The sequence below is a fragment of the Pyrgilauda ruficollis genome, unplaced genomic scaffold, assembly GCF_017590135.1.
Source record: "Pyrgilauda ruficollis isolate IOZ18807 unplaced genomic scaffold, ASM1759013v1 scaffold6, whole genome shotgun sequence".
In the NCBI taxonomy this organism is placed as follows: Eukaryota; Metazoa; Chordata; class Aves; order Passeriformes; family Passeridae; genus Pyrgilauda; species Pyrgilauda ruficollis.
This window is the reverse complement of record NW_024527710.1, coordinates 16,051,046-16,069,622: the sequence shown is the minus strand read 5'-3', so window position 1 is coordinate 16,069,622 and position 18,577 is coordinate 16,051,046. Positions and strand designations below refer to the sequence as shown.

The 18,577-nt window shown below is 40.8% G+C and overlaps 1 protein-coding gene across 1 annotated transcript; it reads left to right on the top strand.

Annotated features, from left to right (window-relative positions):
* The first annotated feature begins 16,128 nt into the window (after positions 1 to 16,128).
* On the top strand, positions 16,129 to 18,396 carry LOC121362029 (CARD- and ANK-domain containing inflammasome adapter protein-like). The gene has a single exon (XM_041483196.1). The coding sequence runs from the start codon at positions 16,129 to 16,131 to the stop codon at positions 18,394 to 18,396; it is 2,268 nt and encodes a 755-aa protein (XP_041339130.1).
* The last annotated feature ends 181 nt before the right edge of the window (positions 18,397 to 18,577 follow it).

The window sequence follows — 18,577 nt, the reverse complement described above, 5'->3', positions numbered from 1 at the left end:
CCCAGGCACATGTCAAGGTAGGCACCGTTTGGAGGGTGTTTGCTGCTGCCGGAGGAATACAACTGTAACAACACCAACCAAACAAAGGGTTACTAGGAGGATTCCCAAGTTTGCCAAGAGTACATTTTGCTGATGTCAGCAACCCGGAAGGTAAGTTGATTTTGACCATATGTAGGAATAGACAGCAGAGGGATAATACACAGCACTGCTGGGTGTGGTTTTACAGGGATTTAGCAAGTGCCAACTAGCAAAATAAGCAGGGCAAGGAGATTAATTACCTGCAAAGGTGCATGTTTAACTCTCAGCAGTGCTGGGTTATGGAAGAGACGTTACTAGCAAGCATTTTGCTTAATCACCTAATTACGTAAAAAATAAATACATTACATAAAATACTATGTTAATTAAAGCCAGCTGAGTGACAGTCTGCTCCACCCTAGCCTCATGTGCACACACAGACATTCAGAAGTGCAGTTGTGTGTTCTGTCTCAGGGTGATATTCTGTGGAATGGGTGAGAGTTCCTGAGCCATGGCACTGCTGGCTCAGTGGGTACCACGGGTTGGGCTGTTCCTGTCACGCCAATATTCCAGTGGTGTCCACTCACAGAATCTGCCAGGCACAGAATCTGGGTGTACTGCCAGCGAGCTTCACAAGGAGATGAGGAGCACTTCAAGAACCTTTTCACTGGTCCCTCATCACATTTGAGGATTAGGCCTAAAAGAGGGCAAAGTAAGTTTATATTCTTTGCTCCTCCATCTGTTTTGTAAACAGTGCGGTGGGCCGGGAGCCTGTTGCTATCTGGTCCACCTCAGCCTAGATTAAAATTCAGCACTCTCAGTTTATTTCTTAGTAGATCACTGTGTGATCAATACACACAAGGGTAATGAAAGACCTGTGTGCACTTATATGTGGTGAAATGCAAAATTTTAACACTTACTTAACTGCCAAGACTAAATTGCTTAATGCACTATGGGCCTTACAGCTACAAGGAATAGTCAGTCCTCTCTGAGATTCAGAGAGAAACTCTTTTTGTTGCCCCAGCTGTATTCACAAGGGAATATTTTGCAAATAACAGCATTGTGAACATGTATTTTTTTTGGCTGTGAGTGTTGTCAACGGATTCAGGAAGTGAAGTCAGAAAAAGGCAGGGTTTCAAACAGGGCAGGCTACACAGAAATGCCTGGGCAAAGAGCCTCTAATCAGAACAACATGTTTGGGACACAGGAATATTAATTAGAATTTGGGTCTCTATTGAAACCAATAGAAGCCTCACACTTCTATCCCATGAACAGAAGTGAGCTACAAAGAGGGGTTTGACCATCATTACTCACTGAATATTTTAAATTCAAAGTACTTCTCATGATAGGAAGAACAGTAACAATTTGACTTATTCTCCAGTGGGACAGAGTTCGAGTTACCAGCCACTTTCAACCTCAGAACACAGTGGAAGTTTGTGCAGACCCCTGTGTATCTATAGGTCTGAAAAATACCAACCTCAAAACAGAGGACTTTAAATACCAGCCTAAGGCAGCACACACCCATTTAACAATGAAGTCCAAGGACTAGAGATTCCTCAGCTATCTCTATTTTATAGGAAGCTGTCTGGAAATCCAGACAATATCCCTCCAATCTGTATGAAAAATGGCTGACAGTTCTGTCCCATGCAGAAGTCTAAGAAATCCATTACAATAATTACTTTCTGAAAAGCAGCTCAGGCTGGAACAAGCTCAGGCACTGCTGGAGAGCACCATGGCGTGGGCTGTGCCATGTCCGGGAGAAGCACAAGGCAGAACTGAAAAAAATCCACTTATCTTTAAAATCAAGCCTAGCACTTTCTCTGTTCTCCACCTCTTCTTCCCTCCCCTTATTCCCAAGACTCCTGTGTAACAACATGGAGTTACCCACATCAAGAACTAAAACCAGTTCAGGCAAAGTTGGCTGTGTAGAAAATAAAAGTTGCAAACACCATGAGTGAACACAAAATATTGCTAAGAGGCAGATGGACAGCAAGGAAATATTTGAAATTACCATATACACAAACCCATTATGAAATAGAAGATACCTTAGGAACATCTGGCACCAGCTGAGGGACAGGGGAAGGAAGGTGGTATTAGCCTTACAAGTAAAGAAAAGGAAACTTCAAAATGCAGATGGTTTGCTTTTTGGGAAGGTAATTCTTCCAGAGAAGTGCTTGTTCCTTGGAATTACATGCACTGCCAACACCAGAGCATGCACCCAAGGGCTGGTGGCCATCCTAATTCTCCACAGATCCATTACTGTTGACATGAACAGGATAATGCATCCTCTGAACAGAGAATGTGCTCCTTACAAAGGAAACTTGTAAAAAGTCATCATATAATTTACCGTGAAAGCCTCTGACTACTGAAACACTTTTAGAGGGGTTTTGCACAGCAGGGCCCTCTTTTCCAATTCTGCACATCATTCTTTGCAGTACTTTTTTGTTAAGAAACAATGCAACTACAAAAATCAAATTAGATTTTCATCATGGTCCCTTCTGTCCTTAAATATCCGAAACACTAGAAGCACAGTTACAATGGGGAAGAATGGCTTTTTAAAAAGTTAATTAAATATTGAAAACACTGCTAATTTTCTTAGTTATAGAGTAACAACAGACATCAGGGGAAAACCAAACAGAAACCTAATTCAGAAAAATGAGCAAGTAATCTGCTTTTGAAATCTCATACAGAACTTGATAGGTCATGACTGACCTGATTAATGCAAATCTCTATAAAATACCTAGAAACTGTGAACAAAGCAGAGGAAAACTTAGTATTTGTTTCCCTCAGTCTCACAATTATTTTCTGGTTTTGAGTCTTATATTCTCCAAGAAATCTCTAAGTTGAACCCTTAAACAAAAGGATGAGCAACTTGCTGAAAATTCCTCTAAACTGTGAATTTCATTCCTTACTCTCTTTTTAATTAAAACTAATTCCTGTGAGACCTGGCAGCATAATAACACCAAAGATGTGGGAAACAGGATACAATTCCAGCAGATGGAGCTCAAAAGCAAATAGTCCTGGAACCAGCTGCACAGATGCCTAGAACAGGAGCCTCTGCTTAGGTGGTGTAGTAGCCAAAAAAGATTTCAGATGAAACCTGTTTTCATACAAGTGTACTAAAAACAGAATAATTTTAACAGCTTTCCTAAATTCTTAAAATAATCACTGCAATGAGGAGGAAGATCCTGCATGATTTTAGTCACAGAATAACCACAGTTACACCAGAGGACAGTAAGAGTTCAAACTGAGTGTCCATGGCTGTTTGTGTGAATTCTCCTCCCCAGCGATGGCTTTGCTGCATGGCTCTTAGGTGGCTGCTGTTAGTGCACCTTTATTCCTCGATAACGAGTCACGAAAACACACATGACACAGGGACCATCCAATAACCTTGCTACTCAAACCCACAAAGCCTCTCTCTCACACAGCACTGTACTGAAAAGAGAAAACTGAACACTGAATGGATCACTGGTAAGTTTAAAAGCACGGCCAAGCACTACCAAAACTGGAGCCTACCTATTTCAAGGGATGTGATTCTCAAAGTAGGTGGCTTTGTGAGATAGCAAATCAAACCATCTCGGCAACTATGAAAAGTTCATTTTCATTTGTGTCCAAAAGCAGTTTTAGAACTTTCAACAGCAGCAAAACTTGTCAGCTGCTGCACACACCTTGCAAGCTCTGGAGAGGTTGTTTTATTTTCACCTTGAAAAATCAGACACAAAACCCCATAACACTTTAGAGATACAGCTCAGGATTTATTCAGTTTAACTTCTGACACCTAACAAAGCTGGGGTAGGAGGCACCACAGGTTCTTGTTATAGTTGACAGAAAAGCACTGGCCCCTTCAGAAAGTGATCTGGATAAATTAAATTGCTGCTTGAAGTGCCTGTGCCTCAGCAACGAGGCTTTTTTTTTTTTAACTTAGGAGCCTCCAGTCAGATAGGATGAAACCAGGGAGCAACAATTACCTGATTAGAATCAGGAGACATTCACTACACAGAACATTTTGCAAACATCCACCACGTGTTAGTGATGAACAAATTTCCATATGCAAAGCTTTACTCTGCTGCAGCCCATACATAATGTACACCTTTTTTTTTTTTCCTTATCCAAATATTATCCCCAAATATTAACTGTGCAAAACTCCTTGCAAGAAGTAATTAAAAACAAGACTTACAATGAACCCTCCAGTGGTGTCTCAGGGCCCCAGTCAAGATATGATCTTTATCATGTTAATAATCACCAAGTGTCTGACCCAAATACCTGAAGGGGAAAAAAAGAACCTGAATTCTTCAGGCAAAATCCATCCCCAATTTTCTTGTTTGGCTCTGCTCTCAATCATACAGATTGTCTGTTCTCCCTGCTTCCTGACTGAACAAGATAAAGTATTTATAAGTACATATATTTTAATTAGTTAAGCAAGTGCTTTAATATGCAGAATTACATAAAAACTATGTAAAAATATACAGTAAGTGCAGCTGACTCCAAAACAGGAGTTTGCAGTTAGTCTCCAAAAATGTTACTGACCAAAACAACCCCTGGAAAGTTAACTTCAAATTTCCTTCTTTAAATGATGAATTGTAAGCAGAATTCAATGTTCTTTGCCCAGGTTGCTCCTCTTTGAAGCAGAGATTTCTAACCAGCATCTTTCTGGTACACCACAATTTCCAGTTTTCAGGAGTGTGACTTATGGAAAAGCTGGCAACTTTCCTCTAGGCAGACGTATCTGTGATTTTAATACATCACCATGGTTAAAGACTTCTGGATTTTATTTCCCACTTTTGCACTCCAAAAACCACCTCAGCTCAGTATATTTAGGGAAGTGGCCCTCACTACACTTCAAACTACTGACAGTTTAGGCTCTGTGTAATTTTGGAGAAGTAACAATAAAGTTGACCAATCTGGCTGTTTCCCAAAATACTGACAGTTACCAACAAAATAGCACAAGTCCTGAAGATGCTGAATATCCCTGTTTTGGAAATCAGGACAGTGATAAATATTGGAAGGAAAGAGGGAAGGGAAGGGAAGGGAAGGGAAGGGAAGGGAAGGGCAAAACACTTTGTACCAGGAGCTGGGTTTTTTATTAGACTAAATTTTCATTTTGTAAAAAAGTTACACAGCTCCATCTCTTTCAAATGGATGGTTTCAAACTCGTCCAAGTTGCACATCTGTCTTTTTGTACAACCCAGGGCCTTGCTGAATGACCTCAGGTAGCTTTAGCGGGTGTTTGATGAAGGTACCAAGGAAGCAGTTCAGGTTTCTGTCCCAGTTTGTGACTGCAGGAGCCACTACTGCTGCAGGGGCTGCTGCTGCCAGGCAAACACCGGCAGAGGCACCTCCTGCACTTAGGGGAGCTCAGCTTTGATGTGTATAAGCATTTTTAATACCTCGGTGTCAGCCTAAGCAACCACCTTTTCCCTTCTCCTTTTCTTTTCCACTCCCTCTTTTGTGCTGGTAGTGCTTTTGGGAATATTTTACCCTGCATTGCTCCCTTTATTCTGTTACCCACAGAACTCTACAAACACCTGGAATGACAGGGAGTAACTGGGGAGGTAGAACACAAATGCAGGTACAGGCAGTGAGGATGTGGCATCTCCTGAAAGAAATACTCGCAGCAATATCCAGATTGCCACAGATCGAGCCAGAACTCCTGAATTCATTCTTCTCAATGAAACTTACAGTACAAAAATGCCCAGACAGATTTTGCACCAGTTTTGCTAACTTAATTTAAGTTCACACTTTTGGTTAAACAAGCTCAGCTTCCCATATGGACAAACCTATAAAACATGGTTTGACTTTCCCAGGGAACATTTTTCATGCAGCCATTAACTTGAACGAGAACTGTGAGACATTACTGTACCTGCTTATGAAACTGTTTTTGTTAGATGACTAACTTTATGCATATATGTTTAAAATTATTTAAGAGGGCAGTGAGGTTATTATCCCAAGTCTTATAAATGGAATTTCTTGCACATGTTCCTGATATTGGCTTCCATGCCTGTTTTGAATTTACTTACAAAGTACACTACCACACCCACAATTAATTTCAAGCTATTTCCTTGGCCCCCTCCGTTTGCTGCATTATCATCCTCACGTGCAGAAACTGCTCCTGTGTTTCTCACTGCACAGGAAATGCCAGGCTGGCAGCATGAGAAAGGCTTGGATTTAAACTAAATGTTAATGGTTGTTGCAGTGGTTTGAATGTGGCAACAATGAAAAGCTCTCACATTTAGGATCTACAACTCCTATTTGCTACTGGCACAGCCAGTTAGGGTTCCAAGCAATCTCTAAAGGTAGCAATGACAACACAGGGACAAAAGCAACAAAGTAATGAGCTCAAGGAAGGAAAGATCTTCTGAAGTTACTCTTTTTTTCTGTTACAAACAGCCCAACTCTCAAACCTGTTGAAAAAGAGGAACACCAGTGCTCGGGGCCAACCTGATTTTCTGTAGCCTTTCTAACGGTGCTTCCTCCTGGAATTTAGTTCTACGTGTTTTGACACTTGCACAGCCCAGTGTAAGAAAGAAAAGCTCCCATTATCCCCTTTTTAACACACTGCCCATCAATCCAGGAAAGCACTGCCACCCATCTCACCCCTTCCTGCCTCTCCAGGGGAGTCTCACTCTTCTGCTGGCAGTCGTGATCTATGGCAACTAAGAAGAAATAAAACTCCTTGTCTTTACAACTGTACAGAAACAGGAGCAAGCAAGACCTCACCATTAACACACAATAATAAACCCAGATTCCTCCGTGTTTCTGGGGTTCAGCTGGTACCACACCAGCCAAGAGCACAATCAGTAATGAATTTGAGTTCTAATTCCAGCTACAGTACATGAGGAGCTCTTTTATAGTTACACACACAATTTTCCATAACTGCTGATTGAGATCTGCAGTGTAGAAATACTGAGCTTAATTCTCCTTTTCCCAGGCAGGCCAGGTCTTGGCTTAAAAAACAAAGCTGAAAAGCCCCAAACCAAACAACTTGGTCTTGGTCTAAATCCTCCCTCTGCTTGAATCTTCAAAATGATACTGACTTCACAGAGATCTACTCTCTGATTTAAATTACTCCATGAGCCTATGAGTTCAAAAAGAAAGGTTTTATAAGTACAGGTTCAAAGCAAACAGACTCTCCATGTAGTAAAAATTACCACTTTCACCTTACAACTAAAAATGATCATTAAACATTGATGCTCCAAAAATCCATGGAAGGCTCTTCAAATTCATGAGAATTGAGTCAGAATAAAAGCAGAGCTCTCAATTACTGAGAATTTTTTGTGGCTTTCTATTTATTTTGTGTACATCCATCAGTATTTCATACTCCAAAGCCTGTCCCATATGAACAATGATCTATTAAAATGTATTTTGATTTATTTATCATACTAGGTTAAACTATGTTCAAACATTGCTGGTTCTAGTTCTAAAATGGGAGTATTAAGATTCACCACATTACCAAAAACCTAAACCTAAGATTCTTCAAGTCCATTTGCCTAATACATGCTTGCCATGTCTGACATGACAAGCCTCATCGTAATCTGGAATTTAGCTATTATTTGATACTTTATGTTCTAAGATTCCTTCCTTAAATCCAAATCTTTAATTTAAGCCAGCTGTTCCACAATAACTCAGCATGTGTGGGATTTTCCCACTAGATGAAAATGATAAGCAGGATTTTTTTTATTTTTGAAGACATTATGAGCCCATTGAGAGATGGCTCCTTTTAAATAAAGGCAAAGAAATTGTCACAGTTGGTTCAGCCATGTAATGTGAAAATGATCCCATGCAACACAGCTGGGTTTGTTGCTGGTATTGCATTGGCTGTGTTATGGGTTAATGTACAAAGTTATGTTGGCTTTTTTAGTTTTCCATTTTTACTGACCTGTGCACTTTGTTTCACGTTGATAATTAATACATGAATGTTAACATAACAATATAATATGCTAAATAGGCATTTTTATTCAAATTGCAGCATACAGTGAAGACTGTGTTCATAAGGGAGGGTGTCTAAGTGCACATCTGTACTACAGAATGCTACTGGTGTATTATTAAAATACAGACAGCTTTAGCATTGAAATATATTGTTTGTCAATACCATTTTCATCACAAGAAAATGGCAAATGATCTTTAGAAGAAAAAAAGCACTGTCATACCAGAGCCAATGGCAGGTAAAGGGTTAAAATCAACACAGGATTTGAGAGCAACAGAATGTTTTCCTGCAAACTCCTTCTATGGTGTGATCCAGGGGAAGGTCCAACTCAAGTGCTGGATGTTCATACAGGATTTCCTATGACTAATGCTGTCAGCATTCAAGACTTTTGATTTAAAATGTGGGTGTTATACACACATAGGAAATTTACCATTTACAATTTTGTATTCAAAAATGAATGGAAATTACTCTGATTTTCAGATTCATTTTCTGTATGTGGAATGATAGCATAAAATAAGGAAGTCACTGAGTGGCATATGCGGGGAGTGCCTGCCAAGCTTTTACACAAGTCTTTTATATTTGGATGGGATTCACAGGTAGCTTGTACAGGAAAGCCTTTTCTTTCCTTATTTTTCAAAAGCTTTGCTGGATGGAAATTATGCCAGTGAGTAAAAGAGGGGAAGGGGGAACAAACCACCACCTTGGTTTTGGTGTCAATTCAAGCAAAACTGAAAGTCACATCTAGATGACATTGATGCATCCTGTTGTAAAATAAACTAACAAAACCAAGCCTAGGGAGCACAAAATATGTTTTTGATTTGAAAGATTCAGAAACAAAGTAATACAGAAACCAAAGCAAACTGGGAAATGCAAACTTGAGATGTAATCTGTTACAATTAAGTTCAATTTGCCAATATTTCTAGCAAATCTGCCATGGCCACGTACACTCTCCAGCAGGTTTGCTCTGAATTCTGCTGCAAGCTCTGACTGCTTCAGATAATGTTTAAATAGAGATATTTTATTGAATTAAACATGAAGTCACTAAAAGCACTTGAGCTGTCATTACAATACCCCTTCCATGCACTTCTTAACGCCACATTTATCCCATTTTCATGATGCAATATTAACTTTTAATTGAAACTGAGATTTCCCTGTGTCTTGTGACACAAGGGAAAAAGAAGGTTGATTCCAGCTATTAGAAATCATTATTCTTTCCTTAATCTGGGTCTTCTGAAATCCCTAGTGGGCATATTAGTGTTCTGTTCTTTAGCCAAGGATTTTGCTTCACTGGGAACCATATGATATATAAATACATTTACAGGTAAATTACAATGGGTCTACATGCCTGTTCAGCATCTACCACATCACCTGACAGGAGTCCCACAAGTCTCAGAGATCTCAGTTTAAACCTCAGAGTTTTGTAAAGCCAGAACTGCTATTTAGGCAAGGAGAGGAAAAACAACAACAACCAAAAAATACAATAATTTTTTTTTAAAAAAGCACAAACCAAAAAAAAACTTTTACAACTTTCTCAAACAGGGAATGCTTCAACTGCTCAGTAAAGCAAATTGAATTTACAAATGAGTGTGTTGAGGTTAGAGAGACAGTGTGGAAGAGACTCAAAAAGGCATAGGGTAGCAATACTCAAAGGATGAAAAGGAAAGTAGTGCAGGGACTATGGAAGACATCAAAAGCTTTAGGAAGGATGCCTGAAGAGATGCAGTTCTTATAAAGACTGCTGGTGGAGGTGTGCAGTTCTCTCCAGCTGGACATCAGAACCAAACATTCAAGTTATGGAAGCTATTATTTATTAAATAAAAAGGATGCTGACATAATGAGTCAAACTTGTGCTTTGTCCACAGAGCAGCTGTGGCACAGGTACCAACCCTGTGTGATGTAAGAAGAGGCATTCCTAGAGAAAAGAAAATCCATGCTCTGTGTTTGCATTAATCCTGTGACCAAAACTAGGGGTTTTTTTTCCAAAAGCCTCTATATGCAGCAAATAATTCTCTGCCCCCAGTGCAGACTAGAGGAGTAAGGAATAAAAGACTTAGTTCCAGGCATGGGAATAGAGAAGTCTGAAATGAAAGCTCCAGTTCAGATGGGACTGCACATGATCTGCACAGCGATGGAAACTGAGGGGGCAGCCAGGTCATGGCTTTCCCCTGCTGCATGAATCACTCTTTGAATGGAAATTTGAGTAGGAAGACAGAATGGCTTGGGAACAAAGGGAGCTGCTGGAATATCACAGGTGCAGCCCAACACAGAAGGGTGCTTTGGGACATGCCAAGGAAAGCAAACACCATGAATCTGGAGGAGTTGTCAGGACTTTGTGATTTAGGGACCTCTCCAAATCAACAAGGGTGCTTCTCACAGAGTCAAACAGACCAGAGGACAGCTGAGGTCCTGAGCCAGTGCTCCAGTGAATCAGGTCCTCAGTGCTGGAGCTTTATTCAGAACTCAGAAAAAGACAGGAGCTGCTAATGTCCTACTGATGCTCCTGGGAGTCACACTGGCACTCCTCTGAGGCACCTCTCTGGAGCTGGGTGTGTAACCATATCCTCTGCTGAACTGGAGCTGAGGTGAGGTGCAGGAATCCAGAGCCTGACATACAAGAAGACACTTTCTGGGGGAACCAAAATAGTCAGTGAAAGGCAGAGGATTCAAAGAGAGGGCAGGGGAAGCTGCTAGAACTCGGGACATAACGTGAAAGAATCATCTCTATATCCCTCTGAATGAGAAATACTGTGAGCAAAAGATACCAAATTATAGAACTGAGAACAGACTAAAACACCAATAAGAAAGAAACAATTACATGCCTGTGATTTTCTGCTACAGCAGGAAAGTTAAACTTCATTTTCATGTATAACAAATATAAACCAAATGTGACTAAAAATCCAAGATCATTTTAACGAGTTGATCAGGTTGGAGTACAACTAAATAACAATAAAGGCAAGTGGAATAAATAAATAAACAAGCAACTGCTTCCATATATTTTTTTTTCCCAGAAGAAAGAAGGAAAAGAATACCAGTTTTTTTGAAAATGTGGTTACAAGCTAGCCCCTTGAGTAATGTAAATTGTCTAAAGACTAGGAAAGTGCTTTAGATAGAGAGATTTAGTTAGAACAGTGAAGATGTACTGGTGATAGATTTTTATGGTCACTAAGAAGAAAATGCTGCTTGGTACTGGTGTAATTTCAGAGTAGTTTTCACTAAGCACTCTACCTCTACAAAGCAAATTTGGCCAAAAGGCTTCTCTGGGAGATGCAGTGATGGCACCACACCCTCCTGGGAGCAATGCTGGGGCTGTGAGGAAGATCCTCACTGCCTTCACCAGTTACAGAATTTCTAGAAAGTATTTTCTTCTCTAAGTTTTCACTGACAAAGTGCATGCTACTGACTCAAAATCACAAGGGCTTGTTTGGTTTACAATGCAAAAAAATTGCCCATTTTGGAGAAAAACCCTGTCCCTCTCTCCATTTGGTTTTGCTGATCCTTAAAGTTGCCTCAGCATTTAGTAATTCAATACTTTTACATCATTTACATTTTATCCTAATGATAGGATAATCATCAGTTAGACACAAAAATTGTAATTTTTTTAAAACTTTGCATTATGAAATTTGCAGTACCTAAATATATCATTCATCAAATCAGAACACTTTTTTCTCTTTCTTTCAAACCAACTTTTATTTTATTTATTATGTTCTGAAACAAGAATGTTTCTTTGTTCTTTAACCTCTGTGAAGCTAAACTAGCAACTTTTTTTCCTTCAACCTCCACTATGTAGCTTTTCAGGAAACAACCTGGCAAGTAACGCCATGAAGAACTTTGGAAAAATATTTTCATTATTCAGAACCTGAATGGCACAAAAAATGTTTCCTAAATAGTTTGGTCACTCTTCTTAAATTCACTTCTAAATGCATGATGAACTGGAAAACAGTCCTAATCCTCACTTAGGCTGAGTTATGTATTTGTTAAGCCTCTTTCCTAGAGCTGGATGCAGCCAGCCTGCTCTGCTGGCATTTACAGCCATCAGTGGAACTTTGCAGATGTGAACAGTCCACTCACAGTTACCCTGGCTTGGGAACTCCATGGAAGTACTCATTAATCTTTGGGAAAAAGAACAGTTTGCATTGCATGGGTGCAGTGCTTAATGTGACCTTCATTTGTTTATGCCTGAGGAAACAGCCCTACAGTGCTGAGATAAGACTGTGGCTTGTTTTGGAAATAGAATAAAGTACCTGGGGTATTATAGCAGCTGCTGCATTATTGGTATTTTGAAAGCATCCATGAGCAGTGGACAAATGTGGGAAGCTGTGGCTGCTGCAGGTCTCTCTTTCAAGCACTGTGCCTGCCCCAGGCTCCACAGGGGTGGCTCTGGGCTACCAAGAGGTGTGTGGGGTGGGATGGGATGGGATGGGATGGGATGGGATGGGATGGGATGGGATGGGATGGGATGGGAGCTTGAGTCTGGCACAGAACACTGTCAGACTGACCAAATGAGCTTTCCCTGCCCTCAGTGGGCCCTGCTCAGGCCCCTGATCCCTGTTCTGTGTGTGCCACTGAGGATGGCACTTCCCTAGGGAACAGCTCCCAGCTGAACACCAGCCAGGAAGGCCCCGAGCCTGCTCCACAGAAATATGACTGACACAAACTCATCACTTGGCACCAAAGCTCCCCTTTGGATTCCCCTCATTTACTGCAGTTCATCTTTAGGCAAAACCAAGCTCTGCACTTTGCCTCTTGCAGACATCCTGTCTGCTCAGCTCTCCCAATGTTCTAACAAGTGAAGCTCACTGTAATCATCACCACGAACTCTTCCAGCTCTGCTGTTTCTCAATCCAGCTCTGCCTAAATATAGTTCCACCTCAACCAGCTCAGCCACACTCAGATTGCTGGTTATCCAAAGCAGAGCTCTCTTCATGAGCCGTGTTTATTAAGGAAAATGTCTTGATTACCCAGAGATATTTCTGCACCCCTCACGATGTTTAGATAATGATGCTGGCTGTATGATCTCTTACAGGCTGGTTATTCCACAGCGAGATCCGTTCCCAACAGCCACCTCGGCAAGAGCCTCGGTGGAGGAATGGTGACCTCTGCAGGTGCCTCAGTCCCGCAGCCACATCCCCTCACGGGCTCCTTCCACCACACTCAAGGTGTACTTTGGGTCGCTTTCATCTTTGAGAAATTAAAGTAGAGAAAATTAAATGTATATTTGATGATGACATGGCAACATCAAATCAGCTCGAGAACACGGGCACGCGTTAATTTAAGAAATAAATGTTCATCGCTGAGAAGTCAGAAAACAATACTTCAAAGGACAAAAACTTCAAAGCACTCTATAACTTCAAAGCACTGCACCAACAGTAATAAACACTTAGGACGTGTCTGTGAGGTAGAAAAAAAAATTTCCTTTTTCAATGCTTGTGTAAACAGGGAACAGGGATTAAGGGATTTGCCCAAGGACACAAGTTAGGAGCAAAACTGAGATTACATGTCAGAAATTACTGACTCAAGTGTCCCAGCTACAGCCAGATTTAAACAATTCCCTGCACAGACACTTATTCAGCAGAGGCCAGAATTGATATCTTTCCTATCAAGGGCATCACCTGCCCTTCAAACATACAAATTTAGCAAAGCTCACAATTTTCTTTTTAAAATAACTTAATAAATAGCCTTTTAAAATAACCTAATAATCCAGTCCTTGGATACATGGAGCTAAAGAAGTCAGCAGAAATAAGAGTGGTCTCTGAAGTACCTCATGCCCCTCTGACAAAAAATAAATATAGAAGACAACAAAGCAGCACAAAGATTTACCTCTTCCTGCAACACTTCTCTCCAACTTAGTTGTTTTCTTAGATCTCTGGTAATATTAAATAGTGCCAATTTTATTTTTAATGTGGAGTTTACTGCTGATCTGACATATTTGTGGTCTCATGCACTTAATTAAAAGAGAAGAGGTGTTGAGCCTTAATATTTTTCCCTTCTCTAAAACATTTACATGTCAAATAAAGTGAGTTAGTAAGTGAAAAAGATACAAACAAAAAAGCACACTTCAAATAACCAATTCTGAATCTCTTTGTGAAGTCATTGTTGGAACAAAGGCTTAATTCTAAAAGTGGCTAAAAGAATAATTAAAAAATAAGGGCTTTTAAAGCATAATTTCTTAAAACAAATCTATACAACAAGCTTCCAAAAGTTTATTGCCAAATATGATTCTTGTTTTGAGACAGAATTTCCTCATAAGTCACATATTTATAATGAGAAACCTTTTAAAAAAATGCATAATTATATTTTGAGGACTGTGATTTGCATCTCATAACCCGTCATTTGCTGCTTGTTACTTTCCAAAATACAGTGAAGTGGCTCTGAAAGAGGTGCTGCCTGCAAATATTGTTCAAATGTTCCTCCTCAAGGCCAGGGAGGAGAACTGCACCCTTCCATCTCTACTAGGACCTGCTTACCAAGGAAATTCTTGTATTCACAACACTGGGAAATCACTGCCACACTAATGGAATCTTAAAGAATATCACCTTTTTTTATCCCTTTCAGAAGTTCAAAAAATTCCTGTGCCATCTAGAATAACTCTGCTCAGCATCCACATAACATTTTCCACTGCCAGAGCTCACAACTTTCCTGTGAAGGTGATCAAGAATTGTTATCTCTGTTTTGCACAGGAAGAATAATAATGACAACATGAAGATCCCATTTCCCCAAACTGAGTAAGGACTGATTTACTCAAGGCACAGAGAGATCCTCAGGACTTGGGTCAGTCAAATCTGAAGACTGAATAATTTGCAGCTTACAGACTGAGCCAGTGGCAGATTTGGGAACACCATTCAGTCCCCATTAAACCATGCTATGAGTTAACAATCATTAACTAAATGACAAAAGTTTTGCTATTCTTGGTGTAGTGCCCTTCTTTGCATTTCAGAGGAATTACTGAGCTCTTAAATTGGCTGTCAAATTTGCTGACTTGGTAACTGGCTGGCTTTCAAAATATATATTAAAAGTCTTGCCTTTCCCAGCTATTTCTTCAATAAAACTTTTTTTTAATAGAATAAATTTTGCGATCTTACTTATAAAGTTAAAGTCAACAGCAAAAAATTAAAAATCTTATCAGTCACCTTGTACATACTATTAAAGAAAAGCAAAGGGAGCAGGACCCAGCAGAAAGGGCACTGAACTAAGAAACTGATGGCAAATTTTCCCATTTGCTTAAATAAGGTCAAGATTTTGGCTTTTCAGCTCATTTTACCTCCAGCTTTTCCCAAACTCTGTAATCTCAATTTCTCTCTCAATTGGTTTCAAAATGTGTGGGTAATTACTATTTTATTTCCTTTCCTTCCACAGGGAATTTAAACACCAATAAGTTAAATTAATTACAGCTAGATTCCAAAGTCCTACATCCATATGGAAGACTACACAGATTTGAAGCTCTAATTATACTTTAAATATTGCGCACTGAATCACATGCCTTGATCCACCTCATGTAAAAGAATTAACTTCCAGACAGACTCTGGGTTAGAGCAGGAATGACAAGCTAAATGGCCTTAAATATACCCCTGACTGGAGTTGTAGCTCATATTAGAAAGGCCGGATCACTTTTTATAACCAGCTGCTTATACAGTTTATTTTTATCTAGGCCTTTATGCTTTTATTTCATCACATTACAGGGTTTTCACCTGCATAGCTGGCAGTGTGCACTCTTTCATTTCAGATCATACAAGGTGTGTGATCATGGCAACAGTAACTATGCTGTGAATTTTCTTTTGTCATGTTTAATTGACTGGTCATTTAGGAACCAGCTTGGCCAGAGGAACAGAGAAACTCGACTAACAGCTATCTTCTATTCAAACACCAGATTCACAAAAGCATTTTTTTAATCCCTAATTATGAATTAAAAATCTGGAAGAAGCTTTCCAAGTGAAATATCTTTACATATCACAGACTTTTGTTTTGTTATTAAGCTGTACTCGTTGCTAAGGAAGAACAGAGAAGATCAAAGGACTTTTAACAACCAGAAACTCAAAGGTGAGGGAGTTTTGATTTCTTTAAAGATTTATTACTGATCTACAATGGTTGTTAGTTCATAGTTCTATGAAAAGACTGAAATTATGTGAGCCTGCTTTGCTATTTCCTATTTATTTCCGTCAAACAATACCTCAATTCACTTTTTGATTAGCAACATGATCAGGCATTCAAGCAGCCTGTTTACAAACCCATATGCAATTGAAGTCCTAAGGACTAAAAAAGAAGAACTTGTACAAGGCATAAATGACCCAGACCAGCTCCTGCACTGGCTGATAGAAAACGGTATTTTTACCCCAGAAAAAAAGCTGGTGCTGAGTTTCTACAGGACACGAACAGCAAAGAACTCTCGGGTATTAGACATACTCATTTCTCAAGGTGAGCGAGCCTGCAGGCTCTTTTTTTATCCATGTTTAAAGCAAGTGGAGCCAAAACTTTACAGCAAGATAAGAAAATACGTCAGTGAAGTAAATGAAAGCATTGGAGATGCCAGAAGACAGTTGGTTGGGTATTTGCTTGAAAAAGATAAAGCGTGGTTTGAAAACAGCAGCGAACAGCACCAGGGGAATAAAGACAGACCTGGGGAGAAAAAGCACAAAGGGGCTATTAAGAAGAAAGGAAAAGTAACTCCGCTTTCAAGAGCAACAAAGCCTAGAAAAGATCCTGCTGCTGTTGACATCTTTGCTGCAGTAGCTAAAGGCTCCCTTCCCGAGTTAGAGAAAACAGTGAAGGATAATGATCTCAATGTGCTAAACCCTTCCAGTGAAACACTTCTGCATGTGGCAGCTGCTCATGGCCATCTATCCATCATGGCATATTTGCTCAGCAAAGGTGCAAGGACAGGTGTGAAGGACAGGAAAGGGAGAACAGCCCTGCACAGGGCTGCTGAGAAAGGTCATGGAGGTGCAGTCAAGCTGCTTCTCCGAGGTGGTGCTTCCACACACACTCTGGATAAGGAAGGCAAGACACCACTCCACTGGGCTGCAGAGAATAACCACAGCCACATACTGAAGATGCTCCTGAAAGAAGAGGCAAGGAGCTGCAGGAATCAGCATACCTTTTTACACATGGCAGCTCTTAGAGATGAGAGCAGCCTGGCTAAAATGCTTTTAGAGGCTGGTGCCTTCACTGAAGCAAAGGATGAGAGAGGACAGACTGCTCTCAGTTATGCTGTTTCTCAGGGATCTGAAAACACTGCAAAAGTACTTCTAGAAGCTGGAGCCACTGTTGATTCCAACACGGTTGAAAGAGCCTTCAACAGCAACCACCCATCCATCTTCAAAACACTCCTGGAATATTCGAAAGATTTGTCTGCTGACATAATGGAGTTAGCTCTTTTCAGAGCTGTAGAGAAGAATCTGCACAGTGTTGTAGCAGCTTTAATTGACAGAGGCACAGATATCAATGCCCACAACAAAAAGCATTACACTCCTTTGCTACTGGCCTGTGAAATGGGCAAAGTGGAGTCAGCAGAAGTTCTGATGGAAAAAGGAGCAAACTTGGGAATAAGGACTCCTGCTGCAGACACAGCTTTGCACTTGGCAGTGCAGGCTGGGGCTGCTTCCATCGCAGGTCTGCTCCTGAGCAAGGGGATGGACACAAACCTCAGGAACCAAGCTGAGGAAACCCCGCTCCACGTTGCTGCCCTCTGGAATCACAGGGCACTCGTTGGCCTCTTAGTCAGTGCTGGGGCCAGAATTAACGCTGTCACTAAGGACTTTGCTACTCCCCTGCACATCGCAAGTCAGAGAGGTCACGCTGATGTTGCCCGACAGCTGCTGCACCACAAAGCTCCTGTTAATGCTCAGGACAAGCAGGCAAAGTCCCCTTTACATTTGGCTGCTGAGCAGGGACACAAAACACTGGCAGAGATGCTCCTGAAGGCCAGAGCTGACCCCAATGCACAGGACAAGGAGAAGAAGACTCCCCTGCACGCTGCAGCTCTGAGAGGACACCTCAGCATCGTGGAAGCGCTGTTGGCTAAGAAAGGGAGAGCTGGAGCTAAGGACATGGATGGATGCACCCCGCTGCACTATGCCACCATGAAAGGAAACACAGACATCCTAAAAATTCTCCTGGCCTCGGGGAAAAATAAAAATATCAACGACAGAAACGTTTGGAGGAAGACAGCCCTGCATATTGCAGCAGAGTACGGACATGGAGAGCTGATAAATCTCCTCCTGAGCCGCGGGGCTGCCATCAACGCCTCGGACTGCAGCAGGGACACTGCCCTGCACTGCGCCTGCAGGGCCGGGCACCTCAGCGCTGTCAGAGCCCTCCTCAGCTGGGCACGAGGGGAAAAAGCAAATTTACTCGCTGTCAACAGCCTCAGAAAGACTCCACTGCAAGTAGCGGAGTTTAATAAGACAGAAAACCAGGCTCGAATTTTAACACTGTTGAGAAAGAAAATGTTAATAACAAAATGAAGATGTAAAGGAAAAAATTTTACATTTAAGTGCAGAATTCTCTTTACTGTAATTTGGATAGTCCTAATGTGGAATATGATTGAGAATTATGCTTGAGCTGGCAGAATTGAGTTAGCAAAGATGATCTTGGGAAAAAAGGATCTTAAAGACACTTAAAATTTTAAGTACTGATTAGTCTTCT

Excerpts from the sequence above, each read along its gene's own strand:
- LOC121362029 (XM_041483196.1), top strand. The coding sequence starts at position 16,129 with ATGATCAGGCATTCAAGCAGCCTGTTTACAAACCCATATGCAATTGAA.